We start from the raw sequence: 19,333 nt of genomic DNA, 5'->3' as shown, positions 1-19,333 counted from the left end.
TACAAAACAGAATAGACTACAACACAAAAAAAATCCACAAAACAAAAAGTCATTTTGCTGAAACAAAATTTATGACGAATTTGCTAGCATCATTTAGTTTAGCATAATTTCCGTTGTGCCTTTTTGTCACTGATTTGTCACTTTTACATTTTCTTGATCCTTCTGGACCTCCGTACAAAGAGTTTCTTTTGTTTGCATCTGCACTTTCCGTGACCTCTATATCCAAACACACATTGGAATGAACATTATTCTACCAGTTTTTATGAAAAGTCTAAATTACAATTTATTTTACTGAAGTCTTCTGTAACTACAGTAAATGTTTTTTCTTATAGGAACTAAGATTTGTCAGCCTAACAAATACAGAAAAATTACCATGCAATTCACAAACTTTATTCCTCTTGACTTACTAATGAATAAAGCCCATTAGTACTAAAAATTATTTTAAAAAGTTTTTTACAAAGTTGCAAATTTATAAACATGAGGATTTCAACTTGCTTCAAGCTTTTAAAGTATCTCTATATTTGCATTTGTCAAAGCTAGGTCCACTGTTAATAAATGTTTTTATAATAAGTTTAGTGTTTTTGATGTTTCATCTGGTGATTTATAATCATTCATGCCTAATTTCCTCAGAATCATTTTTGACTGCTAATACTAATGCAGTTTATCTAATCATATTTATAAGTAGATAAATTGTTTTCCAGGGAACATGAGCTGCACACAAAGTTTTCTGCTTTAATTTTGTTTTCCTCAGTGCAGCAGTTTGAACCCTGATTAAAATTGCTCACTTTACTGCAAACCTACTTTTAAAGGTAAACTTTCACTGCAGAATAAATATTTTTAAAAATGTTATAGCTTAAGAGTTTCACAAAGATTAAACAAGCAGTTTATGTATGGTTTGTTTCATGTTTCCTCTGGCGAGTGAAAGTGGATATTTTATTAGACAAATTAGATGTCAAACAATGTGCCTGTGTCAAATAAAATAAAATGAAAACAGCATTTGAGGCAGTAAAAGCTTCACTGTAGCAATAAACTTTGGGTGATGGTTTGTTTGGGTTTATTTTGTTAGCATCTCTGTGGAGCTTAAAGGATTAGTCAGCCAAAGTTGGCAAACAAAGTAGAAAAAACAATAATTACCAGATCCTTTGTGCTCTAATGAGGATGCAGAATAAAGAGATGCTATATGAATATGGATAACTGCTATTTTTAATGGGTGAGATGATAATATAGGAGCAGGAATAGTCTTCCCTGAGGGTGACTGAGAAGCTAGCAGCTCATCGTTAAGCTCCTTTTCTAGTCGAAACCACCCAGAGGACAGTGGAAGGAGCTCTTCTTTTCCTGCTGCAAAGGCTTCAACTTGGTGAAGTTTCTGCTTTCAGAAAATGTCAGAATCAGGGGGAAAAGGTCAAACTCATTTCAACTAGTTCTTGCTTTGAAATCTGGTTGGAAATGTTAACTTTCTGTGCGACCTGAAGGGGATTTACCTTCTTGATTTCAATCCAGCAGACTCCCTGAAACAAAAGATGTGATGGATGTTTTATTCATTTGCATTATGTGGTGTTATAAATTTGTATTTTAATGTAGTCGGAGCTAAGAGTGGTGGGACTGTGATGTGATTACAGGTTAATTTTCAGCAGCCATTGTTCACGTCCTGATTCACCGCATCTGGCTCCTCTATGACACAGGTGTCAAACTCCGGTCCTGGAGGGCCGCTGCCCTGCAACTTTTAGATGTGCCTCTGCTGCACCACCTGAATAGAATAATTAGGTCATTAGCCAGGCTCTGGAGAACTGATCTACACAAGGTGGAGGTAATTAAGCCATTTCATTCCAGTGTTTTGTACCTGTGGCACATCTAAAAACTGCAGGACTGGAGTTTGACACCCCTGGTATAGACTTATGACACGCCTCAAATCAATGACATAAAAGCATAAAGTCATAAAAATTATAAAATGACCATTTGACTGAAGACGCTTTAAAAGCAGTCGGATATGTTTAGGTCAGGAAAGGTTCATTTGGGTCGCATTCGCCTGCTGTGTGAACGTAGCCTTAGTCTCAGCCTTCCATGTTAATTAGTCTCCTCCCTCAGCTGCGATGCTTTTCTCCTTCCCACAGCTGTTTCATATTTTATCTGATTATTCTGCTCGGCTCTCGTGTCGCTTTACCACACTGGCTCAGTAATCAAGCCCATTGAACCCACCTGTTTGCTCACCTGTTCCTCCTGTCGCTTTGGCTCTTTCTTTGCCTTTGGGATTTTCTGTTTTCATGTCTCATTTCTTTCCTGCTCCTGAGTCTTCATGACTGGTTTTTACTATTAAACCTTTAATTACGCATCACTTAATCTTCTGTCTGCACTTTGGCTCTGCTGCGTCTCAACGTATCATGACGCCATTGCTCAGCGGCCCAAAGTCGTCTTTTCAGATTAAAGTTTGGATTTAATTTGGAGAAAAAAGTCCCAGAATGTGGAGGAAGAGAGAAGAGGAAGTGACGTTTCTACAGTCAGTAAATGGGTTTCCATTACAAATGTATGCAAAAATGTTGAATAAACACAATATCACAACTGAAGCGTTTCCATTAAGAGAAGACGTTGGTGTTTTATTCAGGTGATAGAGCGACAAACCTTTTGTACTTTTTTTAGCTTACAGTGTGTGTGATGGACAGAGTTGAGTAGTAACTACTTACATTTACTAGGGTGACTTTTTTGAAAAAGTACATTTAGAAGTATTTTTGTTAGGCTGCACTTTTTACTTTTACTTGAGTAATTTTTTATGAAGTATCTCTACTCCTACTTGAGTAAAATGTCTGGATTTTTTACCCACCAAATGAAAACAAACAAAAATTCAGATCCGTGTCTGCAGACACACACCTGCAGTTTTTATTAAAGTTTCATAAAATGTTTATTGAAACTGATTTGGAAAAATTTTCTTTTGTCTGATTTTGTTATTTTTTGTTACTTATATGAATTATTTTTATGTTGGTCCTTAAAATGCCAAAATATCCACATAACTATATTTTGGTCCGTCTGATGATGTAATTTTTAAATATTAAATGATCATTTGATCAATTTCTTGAGGAGACGTTTTACCAAATACTTTTTTACTCTTACTCGAGTAACTTTTTGGTCAGCTACATTTTACTTTTACTCAGGTAAAAATAGTTTGAATTAGTGTTACTCTGTAATAGTACATTTTTGGTTACCTTACCCTCCTCTGGTGATGGATCAGTTGCTCTCCTTAATTAATTTCTCATGGGTTTTTCATTAAATTGCTGAAACAAATTAACTTCATGATTTTCTGACATACTCAGCAGCTCATTTATATTTAAATAAGTCCCTTCCTTCCGGTTACTTGTTTTTCCATCAATAACAAATGCATTATCTTCTGACTCATGTCTTATTCAGAACGTTTTTGTATCTCTGCTTTTAAAATTCAGCGCATTTCAGATTCTGACTGCTATATTTAATAGTGTCTTTCTCCTTGAGAAACTGTTTTAATTTTAATGGACTACAAGCCATTCTTTTTTTTGTTATTTCAACATGAAGCCATTAACATTTGCTTGCTTTGGTTCGCAGCTTGCAGTTCGACCTGCGCCTCCTGTTTCCCTGACAACCCCAAATGTATGAGCTGCCCCGCCGGGACTGCTTTGCATCATGGGAAGTGTGTTACTCAGTGTCCGGCGCAGCATTACATGGACAGCCGCAGCAGATGCAGAGGTGGGTGACGCATCTGTCGACACTTGTACAAAAACTGCATTAACAAATAATGCTAAGAAAAAGGTAGGAGGTCTGGGCAACAAATGTCTTATTTTGTCCTACCAGATGCAATTTACAAATTTAATCATTTCTTTCTTCTCTAAAAAAGAAAGAAATTCTAAACAATAGAAAACATTTTTGAAACGTGGCGCTGTGAATATTGTGACCAGGCTACAATGTTTTTGTTTAATTAAAAGAATGAAGTCATGATAAACGAAATATTTCTAGAACAATGCCTTAAAATTACAAGAAAAAAAGTCGTTTTAATAAGCGAAAAGCTTCGATAGGATCTGATTTGAGGTTATTTTTAAATATATTTGTCCTGGTTCTGATAATAATTGTCCTGTCTCTTTTACTTTGTGGTTCTATTTTTATGTGAATTTATCTGTGGTTTTATGAATACTGTACAGAACTTTCTACAGTTAGAATATCTTTATAAATAAATTGCCTTTGACAATATTTTGATGCTCATGTATTCAAAGGTTACGTGTTTCTTTAACACATTTATAAAACTGATATTAAAGTACAACTTTGCAAGTTGCTCAACATTCCTTATTTTAATATTTTATTTTTTGTTTGTTTATTTGGATCTCCATCAGTCATTTTTTTGACAATGTCAAAAGCATTGTCAAGAATAAATATGGAGTTACACACACTTAATATAGAATTAGTAGCATATTGATTCATAAATGTACAATTATAACAATTTTTATGATAAAATAATTGAGCAGGACTCTTTAAAAGCTTTAGTATTTGCTACATTTAAAGCAGATGAAGGAAGAGAGTGCCATGTTTCCTTTCCTCTAAAAATGAAGGAGTTCATTGTGCTACTATTATAACTTTAACTTTATTTCTGTGTTACTAAAAGGCCTGCCACATTAAACAATAAATCCATTAATCACACAATAAATTAAAACAAAACTCACTAATTTTCATTTGCATGATTTATTTTTATTTCTCTCTTTCTACCAAAAAACTGGATGGTAAAAATCTTAAATCTGGTGCTTTAGTCTCAATTAATCTTTTTTTGAAGGATAATTTTGTTTACAATTCATTTTGTTTGTTATTTCTGTTGTTATATTTAATTATTTTTAGAAAATTTAAAATGCCCTCCAGTTCCAGTGTTAAATGTTTATTGATCTTTGAGGATGTTTTCTATTCCTTTGCCATTATATTACTTGACAATGGCCTTAAAGCAACAATATTATCATTTATTGCAATAACTTCTGGGAAAATTTGTCATCCAATAAAATGTGTTATCATGACAGGCTTGGTTACTGTGACTGTATTCTTCTGATATTATGACTTTATCATTGTATTAAAACAAATAAATTTTAACCTGGCATTTATATTCCATGGTAGAGTTGACCTGAATTCAAAGTTCAAATAAATAGTAGTAAAACAAACAAGATGGACGCCCTGGGTTTGCTGACATCACTGTGAACAGAAACCCCAGGAGTGGATTGGTGGGAAAAAAAACCTGATTTTAGAAAACTTTAATCTTTAAAAAACAAACATTTTTGTCCTATAATTTTTTCATCTTTGTCCTTGTTGTCCCCTGTCAGCCTGCCACATGTCCTGCGCTTCCTGCTGGGGCCCGTCGGTGGCCCAGTGCACTTCCTGTCCAGCAGGTCTTCTGCTCCACCAGGGCCAATGTGTGGAGGACTGCGGCGACGGCCTGTACCCTCAGGACAGCAGCTGCCACAGTGAGGATCAGAGATGGGCTGAAACGCCCAGTAATCTGATTACTGTTTTCAAGCAAAGGGTTACAGCCGCAAAGAAGTAATTAGATTACTGTTACTTACACCAAAACAGACATATGAACAGAGGTGGGTAGAGTACCCAAAAATTATACTCAAGTTAAAGTAAAAGTAAAAAGTATCCATCCAAGAAATTACTTAGTAAGAAAGTATTTGGTAAAATGTCTACTCAAGTAGAGTAACCGATCAAACTATCAATCATTTCATATTTAAAAAATACATCATCAGACGGACCAAAGTATAAAGTGAAGTGGAAATTTTGGTATTTTAATGACCAAAATGACAATAATTCATATAAGTAACAAAACAATAAAATCAGGCAAAATAATTTTTTTCCAGATCAGTTTCTTTCAATAAAAAAATGTACAAAAATTTTACAAAAACTGCTGAAAACTGGTGAAATTTTGGTTAAAACATATTTTTCATTCAGTGCGTAGAAAATCCAGAAATTTTACTCAAGAGCAAAGATGCTTCATAAAATTACAGTGTAGTAAAAATACTCCTAAAAGTACATTTAAAATAAAAAGTTACTCAATAAATGCAATTGAGTAAATGTAACTAGTTGCTATCCAACTCTGAAAATACATGTATAGATATCTAGATAAAATCATGCTGTCTTTTTGTTCTTGGGGGCCCCCTGGTGGTGTAGCAGCCGCTTTTCTTGCACATGCCTTTGGCCGGCCCTGGTGATGTAATGTGTATAAAGTTAAAAAACTGAAACAAAACAAGTTTTATTAAGATTTAATGGTGTTGAGAAGGTTCTGTTCTCTGTTCTCAGACTGTCATCCGTCCTGCCGGTCCTGTGTCGGGCCGCTCGCCTCAGACTGCCGTCGCTGCCTGAAGCCAGAGGAGGTTTTCCTGCCACAGGATTTTCTCCTGCAGCGTGGCGTCTGCACAGCCGCATGTCCCGCTCACAGCTTCCTGGACGGCCTGCAGTCGTGCAGAGGTGAGGAACAAACTTTGCTGCTGCTGGTTTCTGTTGTCCAGACCTTCATGAAGGAAGAGGAAGCGCCAGGAAGAAACTTTATTTTTTTTTTCTATAGATTATAAAGATGTTTCTTCACCTCAGCAGATCTTTGAATCAGAAACAAAATGTCTGACTGCTGTGGGGAGATGAAGGAGAATGAAAAACTGTTTCACTTTCATAACATTCCTTCTGTTCATTAATTTAATCCCTTCATACTTCCTGGTTTGATTTCTTCTCTCCTTCTTTCCTTCCTTCCTTCCTTCCTTCCTTGTTTCATCCATTTTCTCCCTCCTCTTTCCTTCCTTGTGTCCATCTTTTCCTTTCTCTCTCTTTCTCCCGGTTGCTACCTGCTGTAAAAATATTTTTTATCTTCAACTGTGGAGCCTAAGTATTTCTGAAAAGTGCGTCGGAGCCCCGTCACTCCCAGCTCTTCGTTGATCGACTCTCTGTGTCGTTAACTTGGTTCAATCTTTAAAAATGCTGAAGCCGTTTTGCTTTTGATGTTGCAATTAAAACGTGGGAAATTGTTTATGTAAAGACTTTGTGGGCGTGAAGCCGTTAAGGAAAGGAAGCTCCTTTGAATAGGCCACTCGCTGGGACATTCCCGACTGTGTAATTGTGTGTATAATTGGCTAATTTTAGATATAATTCTATGGGTTGCTGGGTTAGCAACAAAAAACACGCTACACTGTAACAACCGTCGTGTTTCTGCAGCAAAACGATTCTGATCCCAGCAGAGACAACGAGATCATAATCGGTTTTCTTCACTTTTTACGTTTGAACAAATGAGATTTTATGAGTTTTTGTTTTCTTTGCTGGGTTCTGAGGATCTAATCGTTCTGCAGACGGATTGTTTTTCTTTCAAGCTGCAAAGTAATTTCAGTGCGTGAATGTTTCCCTGAGCTTTTCTATCTTTTCCGATGCCATTGTGTCTGCAAAACCAGCTTTGGCTGAATCTACCAATCAGAAAAACACACATAATACTGGCTTTTTTTCTCTTATCCTTGATGGAACAAATTCAAATTGAAGATATTTTTCTTAAAATTTTATCTGGATATATTTGTGATCTTCAAAAGGAATCTCTCCAGCTTTTTGTACTAAAGGGGCAGTATGATGTAAAATCTGTTTTTTATTTAGTTTTACTTTATTAAAAGGTAAAGGTAATTTTATTTACATAGCACATTTTCAGCAACAAGGCAATACAAAGTGCTTTACAGGAATTAAAAGTAAATACAAACAAAAAAAACCCCAAAAACAAACATGCAAGAGACTTATCTATCAAAGTCCTTCTGGATATATTTATGACCACTGGGATTGTTTTTTTACCTTAACGTTGAACCTGATTGTTTTGTCTTTGCTATTTGAAAATACATTTGGATGTTCAGCAGGGAGCTGAACTCCGCTAATATTTCAGTCTGAAGATCATCAAGTTTTTCTTTGTCGAGGCTGTCAGAGTTACTACAGTGGGTGAATTTGATAAATGAAACATCGGTACGGCTCTATTCATGGTAACATGTACAAGTTGTTCCAGTCTTCGACTCGTTTCAGCAACAAAAGCTTTTCCCGTCGGCGGGTTCAGGTGTTCGCCGGGGAACAATGCGGCCTTTTGTCCAACTCCGTGTTGCTCTGTTAGATAACCAGGCCTGTCCTGAAGCAGAGCAGGATGTGTTAGCTTGCATCAGACTCACAGCGTTCACACACACACACACACACACACACACACACACACACACACACACACACACACACACACACACACACACACACACACACACACACACACACACACACAGCTGCGAGGCGGCCGGAGCCGGTGAGCACTCGGATGTCTGAGTGGATTCCTGACCTTAAAATGGGCATCCAGCTATCAGCTGCAGTCGATCGGAGCAGGAGTGGAGTGCAGGAAGTTTTCTCCTCCTCAAATTCATCCTTTATTTCACACAAAACATTTATTGTTTGTTTTCTGAGGTCATAGTTTTAGTTTGTAGGGATGTTTTGTAATCCCAGCATGAGATACTCAATGACCCATGTTGCAGAAATGGGGGGAAAAAAGACAACTTGTGCATGTATATATATTTTAAAGTGTCTACAATAGAAAACTGGTTGTCATTTCTATTTTTTTGGGATTTAAAATAAATAAAAATATGAAACTTTGGCTAAAAAGGATGGATAAATTCTCTTCTGAGGGTATATATTTGTGAAAAAATTTAATAAAAAATGCAAAAACTTTCAATGTAATGACAAGAAAAATAGATTTAAAAAACATTTTTAATGTAATTATTTTGTGAAAATGCAATACTACTATTCCATACATTTGATTTTATGACTATATTTAAAAACATTAGTCGGTTCTTTTTGTTGGTTAGGAAGGTCCAAAGAATCCACATGAGATTAAAAATAAACACAAAATCCTAGAAAAAGTAGGAACAAGAAATTAGACATGAAGATGCTGTTTGTATCAAAAACATCTTGAGGTTTAACTTCACTCATTTGATGCCCTGAACTTTAGCTTCTGTTTCTTTAAGAACCTCCTACCTTTTCCTACAATACCGCTTCAGCATGTTACCATAACAGTGCTCCTCCATGATGCCATTTACAACCATTTTTGCTAGCGTTGTAGTTTGTAGGCGGAGCTTTGGGTAAGTAGGCGTCACATTGATTGAGCAGGTGTTAAGATGCCCCAGAATGGTTGAAGTGGGAGATTAAATTATCTATCAAACATGCACGAAAGAATCAAAGCAAAACTCCAGTTATCTGTTTGATGAAAAATATTATAAGATGGTATGAAGCTTAATTAATAAAGCGTAGCATTAATAAACTGTTGAAACATCTGCACCACTCCCTACCTCTACTGCCTCTGTTGTCTCTCACCTATTCAGCTACTACTGTACTGGCATTGTGCAGAACCACAAATTAATTAATTATTTCTTATAACTTATACAGTATTTTATACATGTCCAGCTTTTAGTTATTTTATGTTACATTGTTTTTTTATTGGGATTTGATTAACATTGTTAGTTGTTTATTGCAATTTTCAATTTTGTTCTTTGCTGCTGTGACATATAAATTTCCCCAATGTGGAGATAATAAAATCTATCCAACCAACATCCAACCAACTAACTAACCAACCAACATCCAACCAACCAAATTCCTGCCACACACAAAAACATCTACACTAAATTTCTGCGACTACAAACAAGAAAAACAAAATGTTACCAAGTAGTTTTGGTCTAGTTTCTATTGCAAATATCTTAGCACACTTGAGATAAGACAAAACTAACTTATAAGTAGCTATTCAGTAAGATACAGAAGCTTGTTTTAAGTCAATGAGTCCTTAATATTGATGAAAAAGTTCTAGATCCACATGCAGATTATTTCAATTATATCGTTGCAAAAATGTCTGGTATAAGTGAAATTATTTGCCCTTTGGATATTTAAAATGTCTTCCAGTTCCAGAGTTAAATATTCATTAGAAATTAAAGTAAAATGATCTTTGAGAATGTGTTCTTACATTAATATTATGATGCCCTTACCGTCATATTACTTTAAAATGGTCTAAAAACAGCAATATTAGCATTTATAGCAAAAAAACCTCTTGGACAAAATAGCAACATTTGTAATGACAAGCTTATAAATAACGTTCATTTTGGCTCACTTGATGAAAAGTTTGGACACCCCTGGCATAGAGCTTGTTCTGACATGTTTGATGAGTAAAATAGACGTCACTGTAACATTTCGGTGTTATAAGGTCCTTGCTTTGCCACTGATCGTCTCCCAGAGGGTAAATATTTTTGCTCAAACACTCAAATTGTTGGTTTGGCTCAGGTAGCTTCCCCGCCTGCTCCTGCCAGGTTCCATCATGCATTTTGTACACAAGTCTGCGCTTTTGCTGACAGGAGGGAAGGAACCCAGGCATGATTGTAAACATAAATACTTCAGGGCAAATATAAAAAGAAACATAGCTGTGCACACAAACCCTGGGCTTCCAGCTGCTTGTTGACAGGCCTTTTGTCTGTTGCCGCCTCCGCCAGCAGCAGCGTCAACCAGCCGGTCTGTGGCTTGGCCCGGCTGCCTGGGCTGATAGCGTTGCTCGGCTATTTGTCTTCGCGCTGCCAAAGCAGACATGAAAAGCTGCGATGAAGAAAGGCCAGTTTCAGGGCTCCCCATGTGTTGGGTGAAGGGTGTTGAGTAAAGTTAGCTAAAAGCCTAAGTTAAAGTATAAATAGTTGGTTTTGTTGTGAAGGTGACCAGTGAATTTCGTTGAACAGGTTAGGTCAGGTCAGTGTTTCTCAAACTTAACCCATTTAACAACAGACCAGCTAACTTGAAATACCCAACGTCTTTATTTAAACAGCCTGTAATGAAAATATTGGTCTCTTAGCTCACATCTTCCTAGTGAGAAGTGTGGTGCTGTTTTGTAAATGTGAACATGTCGGCTCAGGGCATCGAGGTTTTTTTTTTTTACAGATTCTGAAAGTGGAGTCTAAGCTTTCCGATGATGTTGAACACAATGAAATCAAAAAACAGGCTGTGTTGGGGGCATTTGTAATTTAGAAGCTCAATAAAATAAAAAGAGTCTTGAGTTGTGTGCAGTGCTTGCTGATTCGTGACATTACATTCCAGAGGTTTTTGAAATGACTCGTTTTCTAGACAACAACAAACATTAACTTATTCCCAAAAAAACTGTTGGGTGTTTTTACTTTTTTAATCGCTTTGGCTGTTTTTAGAAGCAGTAAAATCCCAAATGGAAGTATAAAAATGTCCAAAATGTAGTTCCCCTTTGAAAAAATCAAAAACACAAACAATGAGTGAACTTTTAAGATTAAATGCAGAATAAATCTGTAGATTTTTATAAAAGCAGGATCTCCAGGCAGAGGAAGCTGCCTGGATGGGAAACCTCAGGGTCAAATGCAGACTTTTGGTGACGTCAGGAATGGCATACAGTAAGGCTGGGAGGTTGCTATAAAGAACATATCTACTCTAAATCATTTGTTTTCCCCAGTGAGCATTCTGTCCTTCAGTACTTTGAGTTTGTATGGCTCTGTTGAAGCTAAATGCTGTTTTTCTGCTCTAAATCAGAACACTTCTTCAGTCTGAATGTCTGTTCTGTTGTAGGAGTGCACCGTCTTTTAGAGAGAGCACAGGTGAACTTGAACAAAGTTTCTTGAAAAGCTTTGTTCTCAAAAATGTAGGCGATGTCCTTGCTGAAGATAAACAGAGGAAGTTGTTACATCTGCAACTGTTCACTGTAACTACCTGTAGTACAACATAAAGCAAATGAAGGACAGAGATGTTTTATATTTGTTTTACCAGAACATTTTTTGATTCCTTTCATAACATGTCATCTTAAGCAGCCAGTACAAACATTATTTTGACACAAAGCAAATCTGAAATTCTTTATGTTTGGATTTTCTATTGTGCCTGAAACAGAAGGGGAAGGCAGGTAATCATTATTTTATTTTTCTCTGCTTCTGTTATCACATAATTCTTACTTACAGCTTCCAACATGTTATGTTTCTCACATGAAAATAATGCAGAAAAGATCTATTTATGTGTTATTGAACAAGTCAAAATGAAGCTGTACAGCGGATTTCAGAAATCAAACAACGTTTTGGATTTGGTCAGAGGTTCTGGTTACTAGCCCCAGCTTGGACTAAGCAGCTGTAATTATTATCTTTAGGTGCCAACAAGGAATGTCTAGAGTACAGCGGGATGGCAGAAGGTTATCTCTGGCCGAGGGGGATCTAATCTTTTTATTTAATTTTATTTTCTCCACTACAGGTCAGTGCTCTGACTTCTGCAGTTTATAAATATTCTCATCTTCAACTGTCTGCATTGCAAACCCATACAGAGCTGTGAAAAGCTAAAGTTTTGCTCTTTTGTTACCTTTAAATGCTCAAAAATATGTTTGAAAATGATGATCTTATTAATTAAGGCTAAAAATCTCACCAAAACAAACCTGATTCTCTGTCAAAGTAAGGCTCTATCATTTTAAAATCATAAATAAACTGTGATTAACACATTTATTGGTTACATTTCAGGCCTGATCACTCATTTAATGTTTCCATTAAATATGAAATGCAATTAAAATCACATGCGAATGAGCTTGTTCGTGTGATAAATCATTAAACATCACAGCAGTGACAGATGTAAACACGAGACTTAATAATTCATCCATGGCGCTAGCTATCATCATCAGAGATAAAAGATAAAACTTTAAAATGACAAACTCAACTTTTGGTAAACCGTGGGAAGACAGTCGTAGTACACAAACTGGTGTGATGCAAAAAAACAAAACAAAAGCATGTCGTCTTAGAACAAAACTTTAATTGAAAAACACAATTTTCTTCTAAATTTGCATGTTTCCATTAAGCAGATTTATTTTTGCATTTCCAATTTGCACAATTTTAAAGGTACGTGCAAATGTAGCTACTGACTTGTGGAGCCAAATTACTTAAAAACAAACTGTCTGATGACATTAGACCCAGAAATAGAGAAATGAAAGAGCAGACGAGAAAGATAGTTTTGTTTGCTAAGCTGTTTCTAAAACTTGGGAATCCAAAAGAACCACAGTGAGAATCATGACCCTCACATCGCAAAAACAGTGCAGAACCTTCCCAGGAGCAAGATTACTCCAGATGTTAGAGGGTACATTTAAATCATTTCCACCAAGAACGAGGGCTGAAGAGTCGTACACTGTAAAAACACAAAACCTTTCTAAGTCATTTCTGTCTAGTTAGGACACTTGAAATAAGACAGAATTAACTTGCAAGTATTTTTTTTAGTGAGATGTAGGAGCATGTTTTAACTAAATTCTTTAATATTGATGAAAAAGTTTATTTCACTTAAATTAAAGGAAAATGTTTTGTGAGTGAAATAATCTGCCGATGGAACTAGCACTTTTTCATCAGAATTTAAGAATTATTGACTTAAAACAAGCTCCTATATCTGACTGAAAAAGTTACTTATAAGTTAGTTTTGTGTTATTTCAAATGTACTGAGATATTTACACTAGAAACTAGACCAAAAATACTTGAGTCAATCTTGTGTTTTTGCAGTGTACTGACAGTTCTTTTTGTTTTTTATTTTCTTTGTTTGTTGCATAATCAAACCTCCCCTGTAAAATGGAGAAGTTAAAATAATACCATAAAAATGCCAATGATGAGTGGATAAAAGCCTCTCACAGGAGAAATGTACATTTTTATACAGCCTTCTATCTTAACAACACTAATTAACTGCTCTTCCTTTCTTTTCTTTTTTTTTTTTGGTCAATAAACTTAAAGGATGCACTCGGAGCAGCTTCGTCCTTGGATACGCCCCTCGCTTTGAATTTGCTTCAGAAAACCGTCAGCCTTGAAGCAGTTGTGTCTTTCTTCTCTGCCAGCTGTTTTTAGAAATTTCTTCAAAGCAAATGTGTTTCCATGTTGCTTTTTGGAAGGTGAACTCAGGTAAACTGAAGCAGGCTTCTTTGAGGAAGAGGTTCTGTTTTCCACACATCTATGTGTTGGGCTGTTTGTTTTCAATCAGTAGGAGCAAAAACTTATTTTTACTCTTGTTATTGAGGATCTAAATGCTTAAATCTTCTTTGCAGCAGAATAACTTGTATAGTTTCCTGATATTTTCATCCTAGCCAAAGTAGAACTGATTTAGATTTTTTCCTAAAAATCCTTCCTTTGCAGATTATTGTGAAGATGATAAACATTAATTGATCATCTTCTGTTTGTTCCCTGCTGTAGTTCTGCATTTGGCTTCTCTGTTTTTATAGTTCTTGTTGTAAATATAAAACCTTCCATCCTTTTCCAGATTGCCATCCGTCCTGTTTGCGCTGCACCGGCCCGTCGGAAGCGGACTGCTCCTCCTGTTCGTCGCCGTCCAGCCTGTTTGAGGGTCGCTGCGTTCACACATGCCCACAGGGCTTCTTCACCCGGGACGGCCAATGCCAAGGTGAGAAACACATATTTGTGCCTCGGTGCGCCACGCTGACTGTAGCATTGTGTTCCCAAGGCTTTAATTAAAGCCTCAGCTGTAAACTCTGAGCTCTAACTGGACATTATGAGGAGCAGAGAGCTCAACAGATTGTCCACTTTTTCCACAGATGACTTTAAATCTCCAAGGTTAGAAGCTTCTCAGCAAAATAGAAACAAGTTTACTTTGAAACTTGTTTTTTCTTTATTCAAAGTTATAAAAAGAGCTTGAATGAAAAAGGGGGGTAAAAATAGTTTACTTGCATCACAATCTTATGTTCAAAGGGAAGTTTTTTGTTTATTTGGTTTTAGTTTTTGTCACGTTGAAAGTTTCCAGCAACCTTTCAAATTGTTTCTCCAACATTTTAAGAGTCCAGTATTGTATTTCTATATTTTAGTGAAGTAAAAACCTTGTTGGAAGAAGTTTTATCACTAAAAACATCCAATTTATATGAATAATTAGTATTTCCAATGTTGATTTTTCATCTCTGATCTGGTGGAGATAAATTATTTTCACCAGATGCTGACTGATTGATGACTTATTGATGTCAAAAGTTGTGTCCAAAATTTTGACAATATGGGCCAAAACCATCAAGTTGAAAGTCCTTGATGACTTTGACATTGAAAAAGGAAACATTTACATATGCAAATTAAAGAACTTACAACACTTATGACATGGGACAAAAGTTATAAGTGAAAAAATCTATCAATATTAATAAATAATTGATGTAAAACAGTATAGTGTCTTCAAATAAGCCAAACTAACTTACAGGTAACTTTTCAGCAAGATATGGGAGCTTGTTTAAGTCAATAATTTCTTAATAATGACAGAAAATGTTCTAGTTTCACTGACAGATTAAAGATTTTTAATCTGCCAGTGGAATTAGTATTTTTTCATCAAAATTAAAGAATTATTGACTTAATCAAGCTCCCATATGTTGTTGAAAAGTTACTTGTAAGTTAGTTTGGCTTATTTGAAGTGTACTAAGATATTTGCACGATAAACTAGAGAAAAATACTTGCTAAGATTTTGTGTTTTTGCAGTGCAGGAAGGTTTAAAAGAAATAATTTTGTTGTAAATATAATTTTTTATCCAAATGTCCACCATTGTGTTTTTTAAAGTGACATTTGCCGCTCAGCACACCGTTCTCTATGCGTTAAAGATGAATAAAGATTAACGATGGCGGCTCTGATTTATGCACAACCCCGCTGTTCGTAAGCCTCGTTGTCACACTGACTCCTGTTGGGCATCAGAAACCTCATTTAGCGATATTAGGCTTGGATTAGGACAATAGCATGTTAACAACTGGAGAGAGCTCAGCAGCTTTTCTTCATTGTGTTTGTTCACCTCCTTAATGAAAATCCATTTGCTCTAATCTATCGTCCATTACCTCAGCCTGCTCTACCGACTCTGACCTCATTTGCAGCGGTATGAACCCCTCTCCTTCCCCATCGCACATTAAGCAGCCGGTCCTTTTAAAAACGATGAATTTCACTTCTTTTCTGCCGCAGAATAACATTTCTCTTAATGCTTTTTAGGCCAGCCCTGGCGTTAGTAATTGAAAAGTGCAAATGAGGAAAGATGGAGGCAGTTAAGAAGAATGTTCTGTGATTATGTTCGGTTCTGGGACGGCAGAATGAATGGGTTCTGTTTGCTTACTTTGTATGCTTCACTGTTAATTAGCTCGTTAGAGGGATTTCCTGATGAGACCGAAGTTTAGAGAAACTTTCTGGCAGTTGAGAGTTTCTTTCTTTTTAAATAATAAATTGAGATTTCTATGATATAATTTATTCTTCATATATTTAAAGCAAGTCAGATCCCTATAAAATGGCAGGATAGCTCATTATTTTTTAGGAGCTTAACTGAGAGTTTTGGCTTCTTTTGCATCATCAGCTTTTCTGCTCAAATTTAACAGTTCATAAAACAATTACTTGCAAAAAAAGTTTATGGGGAAAAAAGTGCTTTGAAGGCTGGTTTTGACCCAATATCATAGTTGGCACCGATTCTTTGTTGAAATTTTTTGATTTCTATTCAAATGGTCCACAGATTCAGTTTAAATTATAACTGACAAGAGGAAAAGTAAGTGTAAACAAATAAAAATATTTATGCTAAATAATTTTATACGGTACAAACATATTTAAACAAAAATAGTATTATGCATGAAATGATGTAAATTAAATGACCAGTATTAGGCTAGCTGACTTTTTCTTAAATAAAAAAAAAATGTGAAAGGATTTTTTTCTGGAGCTAAATTGGAGTCATAAAGTTTGTTGAAATGAAAAAAAATTAACTGAAAATAAAGATTTGAAATTTTAAAACGTATATTGAAACTGAAAAAAGAGATGTGAAACAAAAAAGTTTAAAACTACTTTTGAGTTTGAAATTTTAATTTTCAAACTTTTTTCAGTTTCAAAATAATTTTTCAGTTTTACATCTTTTTTTCAGTTTTTTTTTCTTTTGAACAGACTTTATGGCCCCATTTTATCTCCGTATTGTTACTTTGCATAAAAATTAAGAAGACTAAAATCAGTTTTTGAACATTAGAGCCAGAATTGCCAGGACTATAAATTGTGATTTTCTATGGGATTGATTTTTTTTAAACAAAGTAATGATTTCTCTACATTATAACAAAACAATATTACTTGTGTTTGCAATTTGGTTTTATCAAAACTCTTTTAAATGAGCCACTGGATCATTTAAAAGTGAAACTACCTGTACATTTAAAGGTCAAATAATGAATAAAAAATGTTTGTTTCATTTTCATTTTTTTCATGTTTTTTTCAAAGGAAGTTGTTTTTTTTTATATAACAGCTGAATTTCTGTGAGTTTTCATCGTCATCACCTTCATCCGTGTCCTATTTTCCCTCAGCATGTCATCCGTCGTGCCAGACCTGCTCCGGCCCCTCTCAGGCGGACTGCACCTCCTGTCCCCCGGGGGGCGCCCTGCAGAGCGGCTACTGCACCACGGGATGCCAGGAGGGCCGCTTCCTCAGCGCCGTCACCGCAGAGTGCCTCAGTAAGTCGCTGTTTTCATGAAATATGCAGCCAGGAGGGCTTGTTTGTGCTGCTGCACTGGACTCTACTGGGAAATTAATCTGCAGCTCTGCCAGGAGTTGAGTTTTCCTCTGCCCACCCAGCTTCGCATGATGACATGCTGAGACATACCACTTCTTCTGCAGGTTTCAACAACAACCATGTCTGTTACATTTTAATTTTTATCTTTTTCTTTCTGTTGAGTATGTTTTAATGTTTAAATATGAAATTTCTGGTGGGAACTTTTAGTCTTTGCTTGTTTTTCTAACAATATTCTTGTCAAAGTTTTTAATTATTGAACTTAGAAGCATTTTCCAATTTAGATTAAAAAAAGTCTACTAAAATAATCTAATTTGCATAAGATCTACAATACATGAGGAATGACCTGTTTTAGCAAGAGAAATTAAGCAGCAACATCCTAACTCCAAACAGCTGCTTGGAAACCTGAATGTTGTAAATAATGTGGGAATCTCATTAAAATTTGTGTTAAAACACACCCAGTCAATTAAAATCTAGTTTATTGATAAAATTTAATTAATACTAAAGATTTAAAGTCACACTGAATGATATTTGGTGTAATTAATACAGCTTTTAATGAAGGCTCACTTCTTTAATTCCTACTACTTACAGCTTTTAATCATGATTAATAAATCCGCCCGTCCGTCCGTCCATCAATCAATCCATCATGGGGTTTGATCAGAAACAGGTTTGAGTTCTTGTGGCTGTATATTTCCTGGTTGTGAGTTATTAATCTGTTCTTGTTCATTTTATGAAACACGACACAGTTAAGCTGAAACTCTGTCTGATTGAACAAAATGTTGCACAAGTTGGAAATCCACTGAAAATGGACACAAATTGTGCAGCGAATGCTCAACTTAAAGAAATCTTTGACATGACAAACATGTATCAGCTGAACAAACTGTTTAAGAAGCGAAAGAAAGAAATGCTTTTTATTTTTAGCAAGGAGAGGAAATACTCAGTCATTGTCCGTAATTATCAGAATTTTTGATACCACGAACCAGCATGCTGAAAAAAACTATCATTTTCTGTTCACTTTTAAAGGCAAATCTAAGAAATATTACATACCAATATGAAGTGAAGTCGAATCAAAACCAGTCAGAAGGAAAAGAAAATGGATTATGAGGGTTTGCAGGTTTAATTACCTAACAAAAAGTTTCTGTCACAACTAAACCAGAGAGCCCAACCCTACCAGCACCATTTGAACTTAATCTGATCTCCGTATTCCTCGAACTTTAGCTGAGCCCATTTCTGTTGCATTTAGACACATTCATTTTTATCGATAAACCATGTTTTCTGCATCTCTCAAGGCTCTTTGTGATATTTAAAGTGTTGAAGCTTACCCCCCACTGGATAAAAATGCACCACAGGCAACAAACTCAAACTATTACCTTTTTTATCCCAACTAAATTACCATTTCATTAAAAAAATAAATAAATAAACCAAAACTGTTGGTTTATCGATAAAAATTGTCAGAGAGCTTCAGATGAAAACTAAAATACTGGCAGCTTCTCTATGACTTTAGTTTCCTTTTTTAGCATCTAATTTATATTCTGTAACTTAAAGTCAGTTTATTGTGCTGGGTTTTATTTTAGGGTGTCACAATAACAATAAATTGTTCCAGATGTTATGGCGATAAACAATAATGTTGTTGTATTGAGACCATTTTCATGTAATATAACAATAATAATACCATAATAATGCAAGAAGACATAATCAAAGATCAATAAACTTTAAATTTTGATAAACATTTAACCCTGGAAGTAGAAAACATTTTAAATATCCAAAATAAATGAACAAAATAACAGAAATGACAAATAAAATAAATGAAAAATGTAAAAAA

The 19,333-nt window shown here is 35.4% G+C and overlaps 1 protein-coding gene across 2 annotated transcripts in view; it reads left to right on the top strand.

Annotated features, from left to right (window-relative positions):
- The window catches only part of fras1 (Fraser extracellular matrix complex subunit 1), a 266,684-nt gene that overhangs the window by 127,977 nt on the left and 119,374 nt on the right, over nt 1-19,333 (top strand). For both annotated transcript variants that reach the window (XM_023343256.1, XM_023343255.1), the window contains exons 15-19: nt 3,568-3,708; nt 5,313-5,453; nt 6,286-6,453; nt 14,278-14,418; nt 17,309-17,455. In XM_023343256.1, coding sequence (XP_023199024.1) covers nt 3,568-3,708; nt 5,313-5,453; nt 6,286-6,453; nt 14,278-14,418; nt 17,309-17,455 — 738 coding nt within the window. The remainder of the gene's footprint in view (nt 1-3,567; nt 3,709-5,312; nt 5,454-6,285; nt 6,454-14,277; nt 14,419-17,308; nt 17,456-19,333) is intronic.

The sequence above is a fragment of the Xiphophorus maculatus genome, chromosome 12 (assembly GCF_002775205.1).
Source record: "Xiphophorus maculatus strain JP 163 A chromosome 12, X_maculatus-5.0-male, whole genome shotgun sequence".
NCBI classification, from domain to species: Eukaryota; Metazoa; Chordata; class Actinopteri; order Cyprinodontiformes; family Poeciliidae; genus Xiphophorus; species Xiphophorus maculatus.
The sequence above is the reverse complement of the archived record's forward strand: the minus strand, read 5'-3'. Positions and strand labels throughout refer to the sequence as shown.